The sequence below is a fragment of the Silurus meridionalis genome, chromosome 28 (genome assembly GCF_014805685.1).
Source record: "Silurus meridionalis isolate SWU-2019-XX chromosome 28, ASM1480568v1, whole genome shotgun sequence".
Taxonomy (NCBI): Eukaryota; Metazoa; Chordata; class Actinopteri; order Siluriformes; family Siluridae; genus Silurus; species Silurus meridionalis.
Genome location: NC_060911.1, coordinates 7,575,026 through 7,596,211, shown reverse-complemented (window position 1 = coordinate 7,596,211; position 21,186 = coordinate 7,575,026). Strand labels below are relative to the sequence as shown.

At 37.0% G+C, this 21,186-nt stretch overlaps 1 protein-coding gene across 14 annotated transcripts in view; it reads right to left on the bottom strand.

Annotated features, from left to right (window-relative positions):
* nrxn2b (neurexin 2b) overlaps window positions 1-21,186 on the bottom strand; it is a 634,852-nt gene that overhangs the window by 339,507 nt on the left and 274,159 nt on the right. For 13 of the 14 annotated variants that reach the window (XM_046843343.1, XM_046843331.1, XM_046843340.1 and 10 more), the window contains one exon: window positions 741-1,045. In XM_046843343.1, the coding sequence (XP_046699299.1) occupies window positions 741-1,045 (305 nt within the window). Of the gene's footprint in view, window positions 1-740; window positions 1,046-1,332; window positions 1,486-21,186 lie in introns of those variants that run through there. The other variant, XM_046843344.1, reaches the window with a different exon arrangement.

Below are 21,186 nucleotides of genomic sequence, written 5' to 3'. Positions count from 1 at the left end.
GAAGTGCATGTGGACTGATTGGTTAAGAAGGTGAGATGAGCACATATGCTCATGTAATATGAATGAACATGATAGCGGCCGCGGGTGTAAACGCAGGGTAAGAATGTTTTATCAATACAAATACAAATCAACGTTCCTAGACAGAATGTCAAAAATGGTGATTGGTAAAAAAACGATGTGGGCAAAAGAAAAAGCGAGAAACAAGAAACTAAAAATGGATCAAAACCGTAAAAAAGCACTTCATCTGTCTGTGAAAAAACACTGAAACCACATTTTTTTTCAGTGAGCCTAAATGCTGTTTTTGTAGATAGAAGGCTAAAACCATTTCTGTATCTCTGTCCAAATGTCCATTTATGTGTTTTTTTTTTAAACAGCAAATATAACCCAGTGTGCGTATACTAGATCTAAAGGCATGAGTCTTTAAGTTGTTTTGAATTAAACACAATGAGGATCCTGAGACGATCAGTGAATGTGAGGTGCTACTGAATTAACACATGGGCAGCATTAAGGAGGCAAAGAGGCTCAACAAGGCACTATACACTTAATAATGCTAGCATAAACGTTAGCAAATCAACATTGCCTTAACACAAACTGGTACAATTTGTACAATTTCTAAGATTTGCATATATAATGTTCCATACAGCCTCAGTGTTTCCCAGGATGTGCCCGTGGCAGATAAGAATCGGCTAAAAAAAGCTTCCTGGTGATGTACATCTTATCAGAAGAAGCCACTCTCTTACCTGCCGCAGGTTTCGCGTGACCTTGACGTCGTGCCAGGCGTTGTCATTAAACTTGCCGTTGACGGGTTCGACGAGAGCCTCAAAAGCGCCGGAGCCGAGGTTGATGACGAGCCAGACGGCGCCACTCTTCAACGACAGGTTGACATAATCGGCAGATTTGCCCGTGTGGAGCATGAGGCCGTTTCGCTGCAGGGTTCGGAAGGACAGCGTGATCTCATCCGTGCTGCTCTGGATGGGGGTCATGGACAGGTCATAGCAGAAAAACTCATTGCCTTTGAATGTCGCCACCGATTCTTCTTTACCTGCTGAAAAAACAAAAGACAAACAAAATGTATGTAAAACAATGTATGTAAAACTGTTCTACTGTAGGTTCCTTAGACAGGAACAGGCTAATAATATTTCCATAAGCATTTATTTAAATTATTAAAATAAGTAGGTTTTTCATTGTCTATTAATATTTCTGTAAAAAAAAAACATATTAGGTTTACTAACCACACACACACACACACACACACACACACACACGCACACAAAAAAAAAAAAAACAGGCATCTGTTCATGTTTACAACCGAATCACTTCCTCGCATCAGACCTTATTTACTAATCTTACGCTCCTGTAAAATCCTGGGAAGGTTATGAGGTAGAAAAATCCCATCTTATTTTACAGATCGAGTCACAGAAAAACAGAGTTACTCGTCTGTAACGTCAGAGAGAAAGAGAAATGAAGAGATTCGAGTGTGTGTGTGTGTGTGTGTGTGTGTGTGTGTGTGTGTGAGAGAGAGAGCGAGAGAAAGAGAGATAGAGAGAGAGTTGTTAACAGAAATCAGATTCTGTGGCAACGCGTAAAACAGTCTAAGTGCTGATGCAAGGAGAACACGCTGCAGGGAAAGGAAGCGAAGAAACAATTTTCCGTGATGTATTAAACGCGAGAAACTAGATTTCTAACTGTAAAGCAACAAGCAGTAGATTGATTGGCGCTTGTAAAAATCACAGAGGAGAGACAGGAGATCAGGAGAGTTTGTACCGAGAATTATGTTTTGAGCAAAAATCAATTTTAATCATTGGTGGTGTCCCTGAGAATATATCACACCGAAATTCTATGAGCTGAATAATTAATAAAGAAATGTAAACTGTTGTATATAATAGTCTATATACAACAGTTACTAAAAGTTTAAAAAGGTCAAAAATGTTGGTTTTATTACCATATTTTAATATACAAAAATGTAAAATTTGTCTGCTTCTGGTCTTCATTTTCAGATCAGAATATTAATTCCAGACCATGAGCCTCCTCCAATCTGCACTTGACTGTGCTAAGGATGCCTTTTATAGGATATGTGCTTGCACTCACTCCCACACATACGCATGAAATTACAGCCTCGATCCAAATCAATCCCATCGAACTCTGGTCTCGGCAACTCTAAACGCGTTCACGATGAACACAAGAGGAGGCGGTGAATCTAAACACTCCCTTTCAATAGGGCGAGTCAGATTACCATTACATACACAAAGTGCTGATAGTAAAAATCATTATTCGACAGAGAAGATGTGGTAATGGGGAGAGTGGGGTTGGAAGTGACAGTGAGAAGAATTAATAGAGTGGTTAGATGATAAGTATGAAATGAAAGAAGTGAGGGACAGTTTGATAGATATGTGCAGTTTAGATTTTGGAGGACTCTCTCTCTCTCTCTCTCGATTGATGAATAACTGCAAGAATCAGTTGGACAACATTACACATGAAAGAAAGCGAAAAAAAATCCCTTTCTGGATGTAATGCAAAAAAAAAAAATGCCCCTATAGTCCCTATAGCTTTCAGAAAATCCTCTGAAAACACTGGAAATGGAAATACATCCTGGATATGATCCTCATGAATATTAAATTGCATGACACACTTTTATCTTTTCAAAGTCAACAGTCGCATCATATTCATCTGATTTCAACAGACGTCAATGCTAGCTCTAGATATAGGAAGTTTTTGTGGCACAATCAGTGTCCACTCAAACCCCCCCCAACAGTGTGTGACATACAAAAAGTGCAATAACTAGAAATTTCATACAAAAAGATTTTTAACATCTTAATGTACTCCTGTCTGAGCAAAATGTACAGAGGTGACAGTAATTTATGTAGGTTGGCTTGTTTTTTTCTAAATTATTTACTCTAATGCACAAAGAAACAACAAAATACTGTGTGTGTGTATATATATATATATATATATATATATATATATATATATATATATATATATATATATATACACGCCTTGTAAAAAACACATTCAAGTTTAATGTCTTTATAAACAGCATTACTGAATTTTGGTTCATCTCGGACGCTACACGGAGCTGGCCTAATGTCTCTTTCTTGACATTTTTCATCTTGACAGTGGAGCTTATGTAGCAAAATGTCGCTAAGGCTGCGTCTACTGTGAAAACAACCTTCAATTAGCCTGTTTAATAACAGAACCTAATTAACACTGTTTAGCAAGCAAAGGGATCTTGTGTTTGGTCTTTTTTTTTTTAAAGCATTTCCTATTATAAGATTATTATAACAAAACAAATACATGATTATGATTCCTCTTTTTAGAGATGCTTAAGCTTGAAATACATTTTTATTACTACTAGAGAATACTTTTGCCAATTCTAAGTATTTATTTCTATTAAGAAGCAAAAACAATCAGCAAAAGATATTATTGGATATTGCATTATTGATCAGCGGAAGCGGAGGTGGGTGCAAGTGTTGGTAAGAATTTTTAAGTAAATATAACGGTAAAACAATAAAACGGTAAAATGGCAATTGTCAGGCGATCATCGAACATCAAAACATGAGCAAAATCAAGAGCAAGAAACTGAAACACAAGATCAAACCTGAAGGAAAGCATGAAATATGGAACATAAATGGCTTCTTATTATGAACAAGTTACTTTATAAACCAATAAACACAAAAATGGGAACAGCTGTGAATAAAAAAGATACATGAGGACACAAGGGTGGAGACATAATGCAAAAAAACACACGTAAAAATTAATACAGGGAGGGGGATCTATTATCTATAGATCTATCTATCTATAATATCTATTTCATGCCACCACAATATAAAATACAATATAATATAAAAAAAAAAAATATATATATATATATATATATATATATATATATATATATATATATATATATATATATATATATTTTTTTTTTTTTTTTTATGGCAGCACATATGGCAGCACAGTGCACAAGGGTGCATGCACAGTCACAGGGAGCACCATAACTGGTGCTAATCTGACCACGTGCTTTACCACGTCTGCTATTTGATCATGGACAGCAAGTTAAAACAAAGAGGAACGACAACAATGGACCCCGTGACAGAGCTCTCCCCATACGCGGGTTTCTCACCGGAAACTACATGATCTCACTTCCACACCCACCCTACTCGCCAGATTTGGCTCCTGCAGACTTCGCACTCTTCGCGAAGATGAAGCTTCAGCTCAAACGTTGTCGTTTTGACACCATTGCGGAGATTCAGCGCGAATCTCAGAAGGTGCTTGACAAGCTTTGAAAACAAAGCTTCCTGGACACAGAAATGACGGGAACACTGGGAGCGCCGTATTGCTGCACAAGAGGACTATTTAAAAAGTGTTAGTGTGTAAACTAAGATAAATAAAGTACTTTCTTATAAAAACAGAGCACATCTCAAAATTTCTGAGCTGTCAGTTGCTTTAAATTAACTAATAGAATGCACTCTTATTATCTAAAACTGATTAAACAAAAGCATATTTTGTTGCTAAGTAACCTCCATTCTGATGAACTTCCTGTGACAGAAAACTTACAAGTTACATACAGCTAATGCTTTGACTGTGAAACTTGTCAGACACCAAAAACTCCCTATTGTTTCTGTTAAACACCTTAAAAAAAAATATCTTCATTTATAGTTAGCCATGTATTATGTTGGAGCATCCGCCATTTAAGTCTAGAATCATTCATCTGGAAATTAATCAACACCTTCTTACCAATCAGACTTTGAAAAAAAAAACAACCACACGGTCCAACCCACATTATCTTTTGTCTGTGTGTGCGTTCAGTCTGTGCTGTTGCATGTCTGGTTTCTAATCAAGACTATTTTTCTCCTGCTGAAGGATTAACAAGATGTTTACTTATATAAATGACTATTTATTTTCTGGTTGCATTGGTAACGGAGATCTCCGGTATTCATTCACATGCCAGTCCAAATCGCCTACTTTCTTTTTGTGATTTGTTTGTGGCGGTGGATTGTTTTGTTTTGGGTTTTTTTTGGTAGAATTTTCATTAATATGGGGTTGATTAAAATACAGGGTCCTGTTAAATATTTAATGTTTCATTTTGTGTATTATTATATTATTTCATAGTGAGTCATACTTTAACGGATCCTCAATAGCGGCAAATAAACGCGAACTGAAAAAAAAGGTACGGTTTTACTTCCATGGTCATAACATGACTTACTCTTGATTTCAAAACCTGATTTCTTTTTACATGTACAATGGACAATGGCCATGAAGAGAGCAGACAAGTGTTCAAGAAATCAAGCTTCCATAGTTATTCTTGCCGATTATGTTTGATCTGTGAACTTAATATCCAGCATGTATAGCACTTACAGAAATGCTAGTAGTGAAGTTGATGTGATTACAAAGCTTTTTAACACTTGAGGGGTTGATGGTTCTTCAAGGGACCTGACTCTTTGTGAAAGCCTGACAATAAATGAACTGAAGCTAATCAAGAATAATGAACTGATATGAAAGCGAAGTGTAATTGAATTTGTTTTGGCTTACAGATGTGTTGTTTATATCTAAAATGCACACATTTGACCAATCACAATCTAGAATTCCATACGTTCTAGTATGTGTTAAACCAAAGAGATGGTTGTTGACTTTAGAAAAGCACAAAACAAACATTCTCCACTGATCTTTGATAAATCCTCCAAATTTCCTGGTGTTCATCTGGTGGAGAACCTCACCTGGTCACTCAACACCAGCTCCATCAACAAGAAAGTCCAGCAGAGCCTCTACGTCCTGAAAAGGCTGAGGAAAGCCCATCTCCCTCCCCCCATCCTGACCATGTTCTACAGAGTGACCATCGAGAGCATCCTGAGCAGCTGCATCACTGCCTGGTTTGGGAACTGCACCGTCTTGGATCTCAAGACCCTACAGAGGGTAGTAAGGACGGCTGAGAAGATCATCAGAGTCTCTCTACCCTTCATCACGGACATTTACACCACACGCTGCATCCGCAAAGCCAACAGCATTGTGGACGTCCCACACACCCCTCACACACACTCTTCACCCTCCTGCCATCAGGAAACAGTTTTTTCAAAACTGTGTTCTGTTCTGTAGCTTTATGTTGTGTGTTGTATATCTATGTTGTTTAATGGAGCACCAGGATTCTGAAGGAATGTTGTTTTATTTCACTGTGGACTGCGTCAGCTATATATGGTAGAAATTACAATAAAAGCTTCTTCTTTTTCTTCTATAAACAAATTGATTCTTTCTTACATCAAATATCTTGCTTCTTTCACCGATTTTACTACAGTGTCATTGTGTTCTTGCCTTTATTGGTATTGTTGGAGGGTGGAAAACTCTATATCTGTGCGGATCGTTTATTCGTAATCACTCCTACTGGCGCTCAATAGACTTTCTAGCGCAGGGTTTACAGTCTAGCGCAGATATACAGACTGGCATCATCATCTGTAAAAGATCGTTGGGATCTCGACCAAAAAAACAAAACAACGAATAGAGAATCTAATGAGGACCTATAGATCGGCCTCTCCCATAAAGCCAGCTTGACAGTAACAAGACGATCAGAAGAGACACGGAGCTGTATAATGAGTGCAACTTGTAACCAAGGTGATGTACTTCTGACCCAAGGCTGACCTTCTTCTCTTCAGCTGGTGAGCTGTCAAAACCCCTGCTGCAGTGGGTGGGAAGCACCAAGCTGCTCTTATCAGGCATCTTGGCTTCTGGCATTTTTTTTCTTCTGGATGACTTTACATTTAGCAGCACGGCTTGAATATTAACAAGACTGAGGGCTGATGTTTAGCATTGCACTGCCCAGTTGACGAGCATGAAGCTGAAATAAATCATCCACACATATTTGCCTTGAAGTATCATAATCTACTCCACAGAGACGCTGATATGCGGCTGGTGATTAACACAAGAAGCTCTTCTCCACCTTTGCCTACAGTACACCAGTGCACAGGGGTGTCAATCATCTTTAAACCTCCGCCCAGAAGAGGAAATCGTAAACCTTTCAGCATTTCGAATTCCTTCTAATTTTCACAAATGAAACTGCTAAAGCCAAGCTAAAGCCAAGCGACTAATCCGGAACGATCTACATCTCGCCAAGGTTACCCCGTCTCTCGTACACATCGATTTTGATGGCATGAGCAATGGAGACAATTTCGCAGCTATCAGTGTCGACCCTTACCTCCGTGAAAATGACACGCTCGAGTGTGCAAAAAAGAGAAGTCGCTGCTTATTGATGGGCACGTTCGAGATCGGTGAGCGACAAAAAGCAAGCAACCGTGACCTTGAAACGGTGGTTAAATTTGATAAATAAAAGGAGCCGCATTGTATGGAAATAAATATACCTTCAAATAAAGGGTAATAAAGGGAGCTGTTGAGTTCATTTTAAACAGTTTGTCTATTATCTATTTTCTATTATAGGCAAAAAAAAAAAAAAAAATCACTTTTTAAAAGTGGACTGGTTTTCTATAGCATTATGTCCGACTTTCCTTTGGCGGAAAACGTACTACAGTGGTACCTTGACCTACGAGTGAATTAATGTATGAGTTTTCCGAGGTCTGAGTCATCACTCAGTCAATTTATTTGCTTTGTTACGGGAGCAAAAAATTGAGGTACGAGCTCGAGACGCCGCTGCTAGATGGCGAAGCGAAGCCAGAACGCGAAGACTGTGACGAAAATTAAGATAAGCAAAGAAGAAAAAGTAAAAAAATTTAAGTTCAGGGATACATAGTGTACAGGAGTGATAGAGAAAGTAGCAAAAAACGAGTTTTCCCTTTACCCTGACCTCTGCCAGCGTCTTCGTTAGCTCAAGTCGTCTATATAAATAAATAAATTGGTAAATACACTGTATAAAACATTATATCTTTACATGAAACATAAAAACGGGGTGGCATTTTAAGAGTTTTCAATAGGAAAAATTGATTTAATGTGCGAGCAAATTGAGCTACGAGCTCGTCCACGGAACGAATTAAACTCGTAGGTCAAGGTACCACTGTATTCCAAAGTGAACACTGTAGACTCCTTCCATAAATATTAGTTCAACATACAGTAAATCTTTACAGAAGATCGTCTGGTTTCTCTCAAGGTTTCTTCCTCATTACATCTAAGGGAGTTTTTCCTTGCCACAGTCACCACGGCTGCTCATCAGGGATAAATACACATCATTCACCTTAACTGTTGATTTCTGTAAAGCTGCTTTGAGACAATGTCTGTTGTGAAAAGCGCTATAGAAATAAACTTGACTTGACTTGACTTGACAGAAATCCTCAACATATCCCTAAATACACATTTTAATTTATTAAAGTTTCTAGACAAAGGTGTCATATTTAAAAGTCTTTCTCATATCACTGTTTTTTTTCACTACATACTACAATAAACTATATGTAATAAGGAAGGAATTTCGCTGAGAAATATCATCTGGGCCACACAAGTGCAACTCCAAACCACTACACATCAACACGCCATAATTTGCTTAAGCTGTTCCATAGACTTCGAAAAGTATCGTCAGCGTAGTATTCATAACTGCCGCTAACGCAGCTTGCAGTGTAATGTATTTGCTAATGGTCTCAAATGGAACATGTAATTGAACTAATGCTCGGACCAATGTAAGTACACAGACGATGGAATATTAATGGAATATAACGCATGCATCAGCAAGGCGAGGAGCCAGCGTTTTCGTCCTGTGGCCAGGGGAATGAGTGGACTTTCGGGTGCAGGGAAGCCATTTTGAAAGACTAACCGGAGTAATGTAATGGCATGGTGCTATTTGTTTAATAGCTAAGAATGCTTTTCAATTTCACCCGCGAGTGAACACAATGGTCATATCCTAAAGACAAATGCGAAAGCATATTTGGGTGTGCGTCTGACTCACAGGGTTAAGGATTCTGTAAATGGAATTCATACTGATAAATTGCTGATGACGTTTATTTAAAAGGCATAAACAAAAGACCAACAGATGTGTGGCCTATGAAGCTGTTTTAGATTCTGAAATAATTTAGATATCATGCTTTTCAACTGTTTATGATTTAAAAATATTACAATAATAATAAATATACTATACACACTATATTGCCATAAGTATTGGGTCACCTCAGTGTGGTATGTGATTTTGGACCATTGCATTCCTCATTTAATTCCAATTTGCTCTTATAATTCCCTCCACTCTTCTGGGAAGATGTTCCACTAGATTTTGGACTGTGCTTATGGATATTTGTGTTTATCAGTCACAAGGGTGTTATGAAAGGCAGGTACTGATGTAGTTGAGGAGGCCTGAGGTGCAGTCAGCATTCACATACATCCCAAAGGTGTTCAGTAGGGATGAGATCAGAGCTCTATAGCAGAACACTCAAGATCTTCCTCTCCAAAGCATGTAAACTAGATCTTCAAGGAGCTCACTTTGTGCACAGGGGCATTGCCATGCTGGAACAGGTTTGGATTTCCAAGTTCAAGTGAATGCAAAATGTTATCATAGCGCATCTAAAGACGTCCTGTACAATTGAGTGTCTCCAGTTTTGTGGGAACAGTTTGGAAAAGAAACAAATAGAGCAGGAAAGGTCTGGTGACCCAATACTTCTGGCAATATAGTGTATAAAAGAGGTGTAATGTCGTATTCCTACCGGAGTTAGGATAGTTAAAATCTGAGTTTCCTCAGGAATGTATAAAATGATACTCATGTTACTCTGAATAGGAATTCTTTGTTTCCTTCATCATCATGCTGTTAAGTAATGAGATGGAAACTAATTTCATAAAGCTTCACTGAGAAGGGGGGATGGGGTAGCTGTGGTCTTTGAAAGGAACTGAATAAAAAATGTAAATAAAGCAATAATAATAATATAAATAAAGAAATATAGGTGGTTGGGAGGTGGTGAAGATGGAAGTGGAAGAGTAGAAGATGAAGCAGGAAATGTGATGTCTGTGTGAAGAGAAACTTCGGAGCCTTGGTGGATTTTCCATCGTGAACGGTTTGGTGGTGGCCCTCCTGTTTGTGTGACTAGTGAGACAAGACAAAACACTCCCTCTGTGGCAGAGAAACATCAATATTTCATGTGCATTTTATTTTTCCACAGAGACTTGAGCCTCTCATACTGCAGCATGTCACAACCATGTATACTTGTCAACATCTCACACTGCCTACAAACATGGCGACAGCAGACTACAACTTCCAAACACACACACACACACACACACACACACACACACACACACACACACACACACACACACACACACAATCACCAAGCTCATAATAAGACACACCTGTTCTCACTTACACACACAAAGGCACTCCTGCAAGATATACACATAGGACTTTTAATCACAGAAAAGCATTTGAGTGTGTTTGTTTCTGCTCAGACTGTACCAAGTCTTTTTAACATGTTTTTGATTCTCTGCTTTCTTTTGCTCTGTTCATGGTTTTATGTTTCTGGATTTCCCGTTTTCCATTTGTTCATCACCCGACCCTTTGCCCGAACGTGCTTTTCGATTTTTGAATCATGTTTCTAATCTATTTAGCATCTCTTCATTAATACTAAATGCCTTAATTGCATTTGCATCTGTCCAAGCCGTCACTACATGACAAAACAATATCCTAATACAGATGCCATTAATTACAATAACCCATTATCTATCATCTATCATATTAGATCACTTGTGTAATTGAATCTTTAAAATGCCTCATCTTTATTCTGTAAAATACCTTACAGGCGTTAATACGACATGCTCTATATATAATTGTAAATATTGCAACTTTAATATTGCAATATCGCATAAAAGATAAACAATGTAAGTTTTGCCATTTTGATTCTGAAACTAATCTACTCAACATTCACAAACATGTTTCTCTATTCTCCAATCTGTATGTCCTTTACGCTCGGTGTGAGTGTGTGTGTGTGTGTGAGAGAGAGAGTGCATGTGCAAGTGTGTGAAATATCCTGATGTTTGGCACTTCACATAAATCTCACACACAAAAAAAGAGAAAGAAAGAGAGAGAGAAAAAGCTAGACAGTGAGATTGTAAGATATAAAGATACAGAAAATGTCAGCATAAATTAGATGAGATGAAAGAAAAAACCCTCTTCTTAGTATAAAAAAATACATAAACAAACACATAAAAAGGGTCTTTTTTAGAAATGATTCGATTGTAAGACCAAGGTGTGTGTGTGTGTGTGTGTGTGTGTGTGTATATATATATATATATATATATATATATATATATATATATATATATATATATATATATATATATATTTATTAATATTGCTAATTGCTAATGCTAATTAATTTTATGCTAATTATTATTTATAATTATGCTAATTACCACAGACCAGATTAAGTGTATACATACATGTGCTACAGATGAGACTCTTGTCCAGTTCGTTTCACAAATGCTCGATTGGGGTTGAGGTTTTTGCGTTTGTGTTTATATTACCTCACACACATGTAGCTGTAATGCACTGTGATGTGTTCTGATGCCTTTCAATCATAGCCAGTATGAACCTTTCCAGCGATCTGTGCTACAGGAACTCTTCCGTGGAATTGGTCTAAGACTTTAGGAAGATTACTGCGTACTCGGGCCTGCCGTTTTGAACATGCCATCGCCCATTTGTGTGGCCATCATGACATGGTCTCATATCCTTACTATGTCCCATTCTTCCTGTTTCCAACACAACAGATTTAAGAACTGACTGTTCACTTGCTGTTCAAAATATTACATCCCACTCCACAATGTTATGCCTGTTTATAAGAAAGAAATAATAAAAATGTGCTACACAGAATTTCTGTCAGGAGAAATGGCGTGTTCTTTCCACCTTTACAATCCTCACATAGGAAAACATTTTCGATTATTGTGATTTCTCATATCGTACCAGGAATCGTAACTCATACCAGCCTACAGCTTTTTCTTCTTTCTTTTTGTAGCATACTGGCAGCCCTACAGGCCTAAATCCATCCCTTTACACTACAGTGTGCTACGCATGGATGAAAAGTGAGCGAGCACACACACACACACACACACACACACACACACACACACACACACACACACCTGGCTGCTCTTGTTGTAATCCTAGTGCCCTTTACAAAAAATAATAAAAAAATACACTTAACCCATGTCCCCTCCAGGGCGCTGTCCTTCTGACCTTCTTGATCCTGCTGTGTGAATGTGAGCGACGCACTAAAACGTCCACAGCGACTTCAGAACAAATGCGTAAAACAGGAGGGAAAAAAGCCCTTCGGCTTTCGAATCAAACCCCGATTTGTACAACGTGTTGAAATTGCAGTTCATTTGTGTCTAACCTGATGCACTAATTACAACATATTTTAATTTACATTGCGAATGCCTGATGTGGCATTTTATGATTTGCAAATGGAGATTCGATATTTGGTGGATTGTTATATGATTTTATTTTGCCAACTAAATTTATTTCTACCCCCTAATACAGAACCACAGAATCCGGGAACAAAAAACTTTACACTGTGTGATTTATAATCGTGAATTAATACTTATGTGGATAATCCATACATTTGAATCCTAATGCTTAATATATAAGAACAAAAATTGTGATATTTTACTGATTAATTGTAGATATGGTACAATAAGTCCTCTCAAGTGATGTTAACATTTCCAGTCTCAAGTTAACCAAACAGAGGACTTCATGATTTCTGGTTTCTTGGAAACATGACAATCTATGAAAAAAATCTAAGCGACACATTTCAATAGCTGTTTGTAAAAAAAAAAACTCTTTTGTAATGTATATAATAGGCATGTAATCACTGCTGTTGTCAGGTTTCTACTATTAAATCCAAAAAGAGAAAGTAGAAGTGAAAACATCTTTCCTATTAGTCAATAAATATTTTACATCTTTTCATTCCATCTATATACCTGTACAATAAACTTTTATTTACATGACACCTAACTTGGTCCTAGTTTCACTCATACAGTAGATCTGCAAAGCAAAGTACACTACAATGACAAAAGCACTGGAACACTTGACTTTTCCAGTCATATGTGGTTCTTCTCCAAACTATTGCCGCAAAATTGGAGGCACACAATTGTATTAGGTTTGCCTTCACATGCACTAGTAGAGCTGAACCTGTTCCAGCATGACAGTGGCCCTGTGCACAAATCCAGCTCTATGACGATATGCCTTACATGGGTTGAAGTGGACGATCGTGAGTGGCCTTCTATAGAGCTCTGACTTAACCCTACTTAACACCTTTAAGATTAATTGAATCCGTGACTGCACCCCAGACCTCCTCAACCTTCATCAGTACCTGAATTTACTAATCAAATTGTGGCTAAAAGCGGTTATCATTAAAACAAAGGGAACAAAACATGTTCAAAAATCACATTTCTTCTCAAATCTTATGTTCAAGTTATGTTCACATATAGTGTACCTTTCCTCACTACACACATTCACCAGAGGCGCTAATGATCTCTGCTAGCTATATTTTTCGTTTTACATTATTAGCTTTATTTGAATATTTGTTTATCTATTTACATTTAAACATTACATTAGGATTCTTTCTAGATTCAGTGGTGGCTGTGCAAAGCCAGTTACCTCTCCTAGCTACACACATTCACCAGAAGCGCTAATGATCTATGCTAGCTTTAATATTATATATTGTCTTTGTTTGATTTGTCTTATTTCAAACTACTTTTTCTAGTTAAGTACATCACACAAATCTCAGCTAGTTTTATTATTCTTTTAAAAACAGAAGTTGCAGTATTTTTTTTTGTGTGTCCTTTTATTGAAAAAATGGGCAGTTGAAAGAAATTGAAGGTAGGAAGTGGTTATGGTTCGGAAGTTGGACATCTGACCAGAAGGTCACATGGGTAAATCCGAGAAACATTTCGGCCACATGCCAGATTCCACCGGCTCCTTGAGCAATGCCCTTAACAATCAACTGCTCAGCTGTAAAACTGAGATAATTGTAATTAACTCTGAATAGCTGCCAAATATAAATTCGGGATTAAGAAAAAGAATAAATGCTAAGTAACGGGGATTGTTTTGCGGAATCATTTGTGCCAGTGGTTTGGATTTGTTGCTTTACAGCATCATGCTCAAACTGTCACTTTTTGAATATGTAAATATTATCGAACACACACACACACACACACACACACACACACACACACACACACACACACACACACACATACACACAAACCCTCCTATCTCTACAATCTAAGTTACATCACTATTAACTCCTACCTCTATACATCATTCAGCTCCCCATTTAAAGACTCCCCCTGTGTTCAAGTCAGTACTCAATATAGCTGGATGTGTGGAACAGCAGGACTAAGTAAAAGACATGCATCACTAAAAAGCACTGGCATACAAATAGAGACTCATGGTCCAGCAACCACTTCTGAACGACATCTGAAATTAAAACTTTGAGTATAGAAACAAGACGTGTGTGTGTGTGTGGGAAATGGGCAAATCGGATATGATCTGCAGGAAGGGGTTTTGCGAGTCAGCTGATTCGCTTTCAAAGCGGCCTGTAATTGCATGAGCATGTGAAAATATTAATCTCCGAACAATTTATTCGCTTTATCTCACTCTCTCGCTCGATCATTTAACCCGACGCTGAACGCCGAGTCCATGCCTATTCATTTTCTCTTTCATTTCCGTGTTTAGAAGCGCATTAATCCGTGGTCGTGATCATTTCCACGTACGGAGGATTGATTAAAAAGGAAAGTCAAAAAGGAAATTGACTCTACAGGTACAAGGCATGATAAAACAAGCACGTAAATGCGTTCAGCCTTTAAAGCGGGTATGCGTTTGGATAAGTGTGTTGGTGTTGAATTAATAATGAGTAGGAAATCTCTAGTCTTATGAATACATGATCTGATTTGTTATGAATAGACAACACAGACTGACACATACACACACCACTCTATTACTTTTTGATACTGATTTGGCTTACTGCTCTGTAAATACTACTATGTTAAGCTTTTTTGGGGGGGGTTCAAAAAATACAATAATCTGGCTCAAATACAATTTGAACAATTCGGCACCATGGAATTTGAGTGCATTGATTTAAATTTATAGCTAGACTACTGTCTGAGCAAAGCTACTTAAAAAAATTAATAAATAAACAAATTAATTGAATAAATACACTTTCTGATCAACTGGAATCAAGCACTGCAGCATTACATGTACAGAATTTACTAGGCTAGCAGAACATAAAGCACATTGTTTATCCCATTTATTCTTTATTAAATAAAATAAAAATAAAAAAATAATTAAAAAAAATAATATATATGTATGTGTGTAAATAAAATATATATGTAGGTGTTTTTTTTTTTTTTTTCTTTTCAAAGGTACACCCAAGTGAAAGAAAAAGATAAAGCTGAAGATGATGTTTCCTGGCCCAACATGGCTTTACCTCCAGGTAGCATTCCAGTAGGCAAAAGCATTATTCTAACATTGCCGTAGTCTAATGGGGTGTTTATAATAGAGATATGGCACTGGACAAGGGGATGTGGGATGCCAGTTTGGTAGCATTAACCCCTTGCTGGGACATTTCCCCCTATGGCTGTGAAAATGCATCAATTCAGCAGTCTATAAAATTACAACCTATGAAGCATCAGTGGTTCTCTGTAGGAGGGATGAACTAGAAGATAAATCACACCTGCTTTAAAGGATATACACCTGCAGAGCTGAAATACAAGAGATTTACATCATAATGTTTTTATATTAGTTTAAGAAAGTAGAGCATATAGAAAAATTGCTTCTCTAAAACATGTAATCTGAAGCAAATGTCTGAGTGAAGGGAAGTTATGATAACTAGCAGAGGATTGTATTATGATAGGGACCATTTATGGGAGTTTAGGATTTTCAAAATGATGAAAAGCACTAAAATATACAGTATAATGCAATGTGTGCTACTTATTTTCCAAACATACTATAATTAACATTATCTTGATAATGCAGTATTATTCTATCTTACGTTTACACTGGAATGGGTAACTGACCAGCTCAATTATTTTATTTGTAGCTATGTTCGTAAAAACACAATATTTCTAATTCATATTGTATTTAACATAATTTTAAATATTTCTGTTTTTCAATCTTTCCTATTTTTCCGCATCCCAAGGTCTTGTTCCTCAGATCCCAAATTCTGACATGTAATGTAATTTAATTTAATTAGGATTCCTGTTATGTAATTACGATTCATGGATCCCTAAATAAACATTAATTATAAAATATTGATATGTGCATTTGTAAAGCTTTTGTTTCATTACATTATACATGTGCTTGGCCACATTATTGGTTTTCTGTAAAACAATATTACGGTATATGTATTCAGCAGTCATGTAAAAATGGCTGCCAGTAATTTTCCAGGTAAATATTGCTCAATTTCAAAAATGTCCAAATGAGATTTTTTATATACTGTATTAGTAATAATAGTAATAGTTGTAGTAGTAGAAGTAATTCCTTAAAGCAAAAAAGCCAATAAAGAAAACCTGCATTAACCGATGGCACTATCATCAGTTAATAAAATTGTACCTGCAATGACCAGTAGGTAAGAATCTACTAATCCATTTACATATAATATATAATAAATAATTATAACATGAATATTAATATAATAGATATTATTAATATTATATAACGTTATCTGATTAGATTGAATTTGCGCATTTCCTGTCTGTGTTTTTGACTTTGATTACACCTAGGTTTCTGACTTCTCTGTGTACGTTACTAATACTTACAGATTTGCTGGAAAAAAACACATCTTGTGTGGTATGCTCTTCTTTATAGCTACTTCAGAATTCTAACTGCAGTATATGTAGGAAAATCTAAGCTAGGACTGTGTCAGTAGAGTGTCTATTGAGCCACTTTTGGTGTGATATGTTCGTAATAGAAATCAATGTGTCTGGCTGAAAAAGGGGGCCGATCCATTAATGTGAAATCAATAGCTAATGTCACAGTCATTTTTTCTCATCTACAAGCCTCAATGGAAACAATCGGAGATCTCAGTCTTTGTAAATGAGCATGCCCTTGCATAATTCGCAGTGTGAGCAGAGACTATAAACAGGCTAGACTAAACCAATATGCTTTGTTTAACCTCGTTTTTTCTTCCAATGTTTTTTCCTGATAAGGTGCTAGCAGTTGGATATAAATCTTTATATTTTTGACTAAGGTCAGAAACTGAAGCAAAAGGCATGGAGGAAATGGCTTCGCATCTGTGAAGTGTGGTCTGATAAACAATGATTGGAGGCTGCATTGCTGTGTAGCAATCTAATGCTCTTTATCACAAATTGGTCAATAAGGACGATTGCTAATAAGCTAGGAGGCCACACTGCGAAATGCACTCATTTTCAGATTAAGCCTAGAAATGTTTCAGTTCAACTTTGAGGATACTTCATTTTGAAATATTGTTTTTACATTGAGATATATTCAGTACTGGATATTCAGTACTGTATATTCAGAGTATACAGTAGCTTTAGTAGTCGGCGCTATCTCAGGTTTTGTGTCTTGTCTTGTGTTGTCTGTTTGTCTGTACTGTTTTTCATCTGCACTGTTTGCAATAGGTTGCACTCGATGCATTTTATGTAGCTTGTGTTATGTGTTGTAGCTCTATGTTGTTGTTTAGTGTAGCACCAGGGTTCCGGAGGAACGTTGTCGCATTTTTACTGTGTACTGTGTACCACTGTGTATAGTAGAAATGACAATAAAAGCCTCTTGACTTGACATGACTTGGCTTGACTTGACTTGAGATATTTGTATTAACACAGGAACAGTGCTACTGTATAACAGTTAATGTATTTATACATAATGCATATTTTGATCTGAGTAATAAAAACTCTAATGAAGAAGGAGTGAGGATGTTGGTGCAAACATTGTACTCAAATCTACACAAACTGTACAGTAGAATAATCTGATGACTACAGGAATAAAGCACTTGTCCATTAGTGGAAAACAGTAACAGTACTGTGTGTGATGTAGAAATAACGTAAAAATAAACAAACAGGTAGATTCAAATGTATAAATAACTTTAAAATAATGAGTGCCATTAAAAATCACATTTATAAAAATTGGATGAAAAAAAAGACAAGTGAGAGCTGTGGCCTCTGGTGTACTCACAGAGCTGCAAATTCTCATATCAAACACAGTTTTTTATTATTTATGATTCATATTCTTGCTTCATATAAAAAAAAAAAAGATTTAGCCTTGCAGGCTTGGGTATAGGTTGGGTATTAAGGATGTAATATAGATTTTTCAGAGTAAGATTTGTTGCATCTCAAAGTCATACCGTATTTCTCAAGATCGTGCACTTTAGTCTTTATCAGCGTATTACAATTATTCAGTGTGATTTCTATATGCTAGAATAATGCATTGTTCTACCACCAAGGGGAGTGTAGATAGCGAGAGGTCAAGTATATTGTTCACTAATATTTATAAAGACCTCAGCAGGAACCAAAACAGCATTGTTCACATACTTGCCAATGTATCTTATGTCTCTAGATGACAATCAGTGCCATGTTATATGCTTCTGCATATCAGGTTTCTATTCAAGACTAACTGAAATCACTAAGTGTAATGTTTTCGTACACATTGACCTTAAACTCATTCACAAGCTCTATCTAAAACAAAGTTTGGTTCCTTCATTTGTAGACATGGTGTCATGGTGTTATATTTGGGCTGTTCTGTATGCAGACATGTTCATTTCTAAGGTTGTGCACAAGCAACACATGTGCAGTTAAAAGAAGCGTCATTAAGCTATTATTTGATACCGTAATTTCCAGACTATAAAGCGCACACACTGAATTTTACAAATATTTTTATTTTGAACATAAATAAGCCGCACCTGTCTATAAGCTGCAGGTGTCTACACTAATGTATTTTACACAGGCTTTAGCGAAAGACACGTTACACACGGTGTAACTGGTGAAATATGTTGCGCTTCCTTTAGGAGCATAGTGGTATTTTGGGAATAGCCTGCCACTGCATTTTTCCACTATTACTGCATGTGTGCAAGACCGAGGATTATGTCCTTATTCTTTTCTGATGCTCATTTCTAAGTTTTTTTGACTAACCCGTAACGCTGTTGCCAAGAATAATAAAAAAAGCACGAGTTTTGGAAACCTGTCTGTGCTTATATGATTTCTGTTGCAACTGGAGTTAGCGAGTCATAAATAAGCCGCTTCGTTGTTTAAGCCCCGGGGTTCAAAACAAGGGAAAAAAGTAGCGGCTTATAGTCCGAAAAATGCGGTATGTATCTCGCTGTAGTGGATTTAACTAAATTTGCACAAAACCACAACATTTTGTAGGAATCTACAGTCTGAGATAAAAAAAAGATTATATGGTTATTATTTGGATTATTTGATTGTGTGGTTATGACCTTTAAAATTTTATTTAAATATTTTATATATAAATACATGCACATGATGGTGATAGTTCTGAAGCCGTCGCATCATAATGATGGCCCAAGTGTGAAATGCACAGCCTGCCACTGAGAGCAGGTAATATATGTAATATAATGTACAGGATAATCACCAAATCACCAAAATGTGCTGGACACAAGCCTAAAAATACTGACAGCATGAAAATCTATTATGGTGTTTACACATGGTAGAGACAGATGGAGTCTTCTCTTTTTAAAATGAAAAAAAAAAAAGATACAACATTGAAAAGAAAACAGAGAGAAAGAGAGAGAGAGTTCAGAGGCTAGAAATCTATGACAGAGGATTTGAATGATGGATGAGGCTGTTAGTGTGCCCCTAATACACAAAGGTTTTTAAAATAACTCAATCAATTGTAAAATAAATGAAAAAGAGCAAGCAAACAAACACATAGCTATGTATTTATCTGTATTTGTTTCTTTAGAGATATAGATATTTTATTTACTCCAACATTTCCACAAATATCTCCATGTCTGGATCTCTGGGCCGTGTTTCGCTGCTGTATTTCCTTCCCTTAAATATGAAATGTCTCAAACTGTGTACAGAGAGACAATTAGTCCCAGTTGTTGCTTTAATTACACTGGTAACTAGCTAATAAAGTGCTGTGGGCTTCTCTAATGGGAATAGTAGGCACTCTTGGTCTCAATTAAAGACACATTTCCCCTCAGATGTATTCCGAATAGGTCAGGGGGAAAAAGGCTTACGGCAAGCCTATTAAAGCCTGATTGGCTACAGAAGAGGATCCATTCTCTAGGCCCATCATAGTCATTAATGATGGGTGTAGGTAGCTTCATAACAATCAAATGTCCATCATCAGCTTTATGTTTAGGCTTTATCCAGCCGGAACGTGGAAATTGTGGTGTGCAAAGGAACAAAAAAAGAAATTGGATCTAGACTGAGTAAACTGGCTTAATATGAACACAATATTCCTTTGGCAAAAATATATATTTGAGTAGCTTGCACTCATCTCACCTTCACCAAATTCCCTCTCTCTGTGTGAGTAGTGGTTCCACAGGAAGTTCTTTAAATGCTGTATTGTCTATTTCTGCTCTATTGTCTAAAACAGCTACGAACCAGTAGAGGGTAAAAGTAAACACATGCTCCCTCCTAATGACACATGAATCCAGTTTTGCAGTCTTTTCTGATTGCCGCTCAGGAGGAATGTGTTACCTGCTTTCTTCTGCACACATGAATTCACAGATGCCCACAAATGGCTAAGGGACCTGTGATTGACAGGGAAGCAGGAAAGGGCAATAGCGAGTATTGCAGTTTGGCAATACAGTAATGTTTCTTACTTGGACTTGCTAAGCATGCATCATCAGTAATCTTTACTTCCTTTCCTGCTTTTCCAACAGGTGTGTGTTATTGTCTTGTCAACCGATGAGGATAACAATGTTTCGAAATCAAGCTACTAAGCTACACCAAACCTAGCATGAAAACCACCACCATATTTCCAGTGACTAAGTTTTAAAATAGGTCAACAAACATGTAAGATTTAACCATTTTCTTTTCAAACGTATAGTTCACTTTAATAAAAACAGCTATCGGAGGCAAAGGGTCGCAATAATCATCCTGACCCAATGACCTTAAAAATGGCAAATCATTTCAGACAAAACAAAGCCCTTTTTCCCTTTTTCCTCACCATGGTCCGGCCTTAAAGTCTAAAGTGGCTGGCTGCAATTCGTTACGCAACCATAGCCGTAAATCTAAACCGGGAGTGCTGAGTGCCTCTTGCACATCAGCAGTCGCCACATAATTACAGCTGAGAGAAGC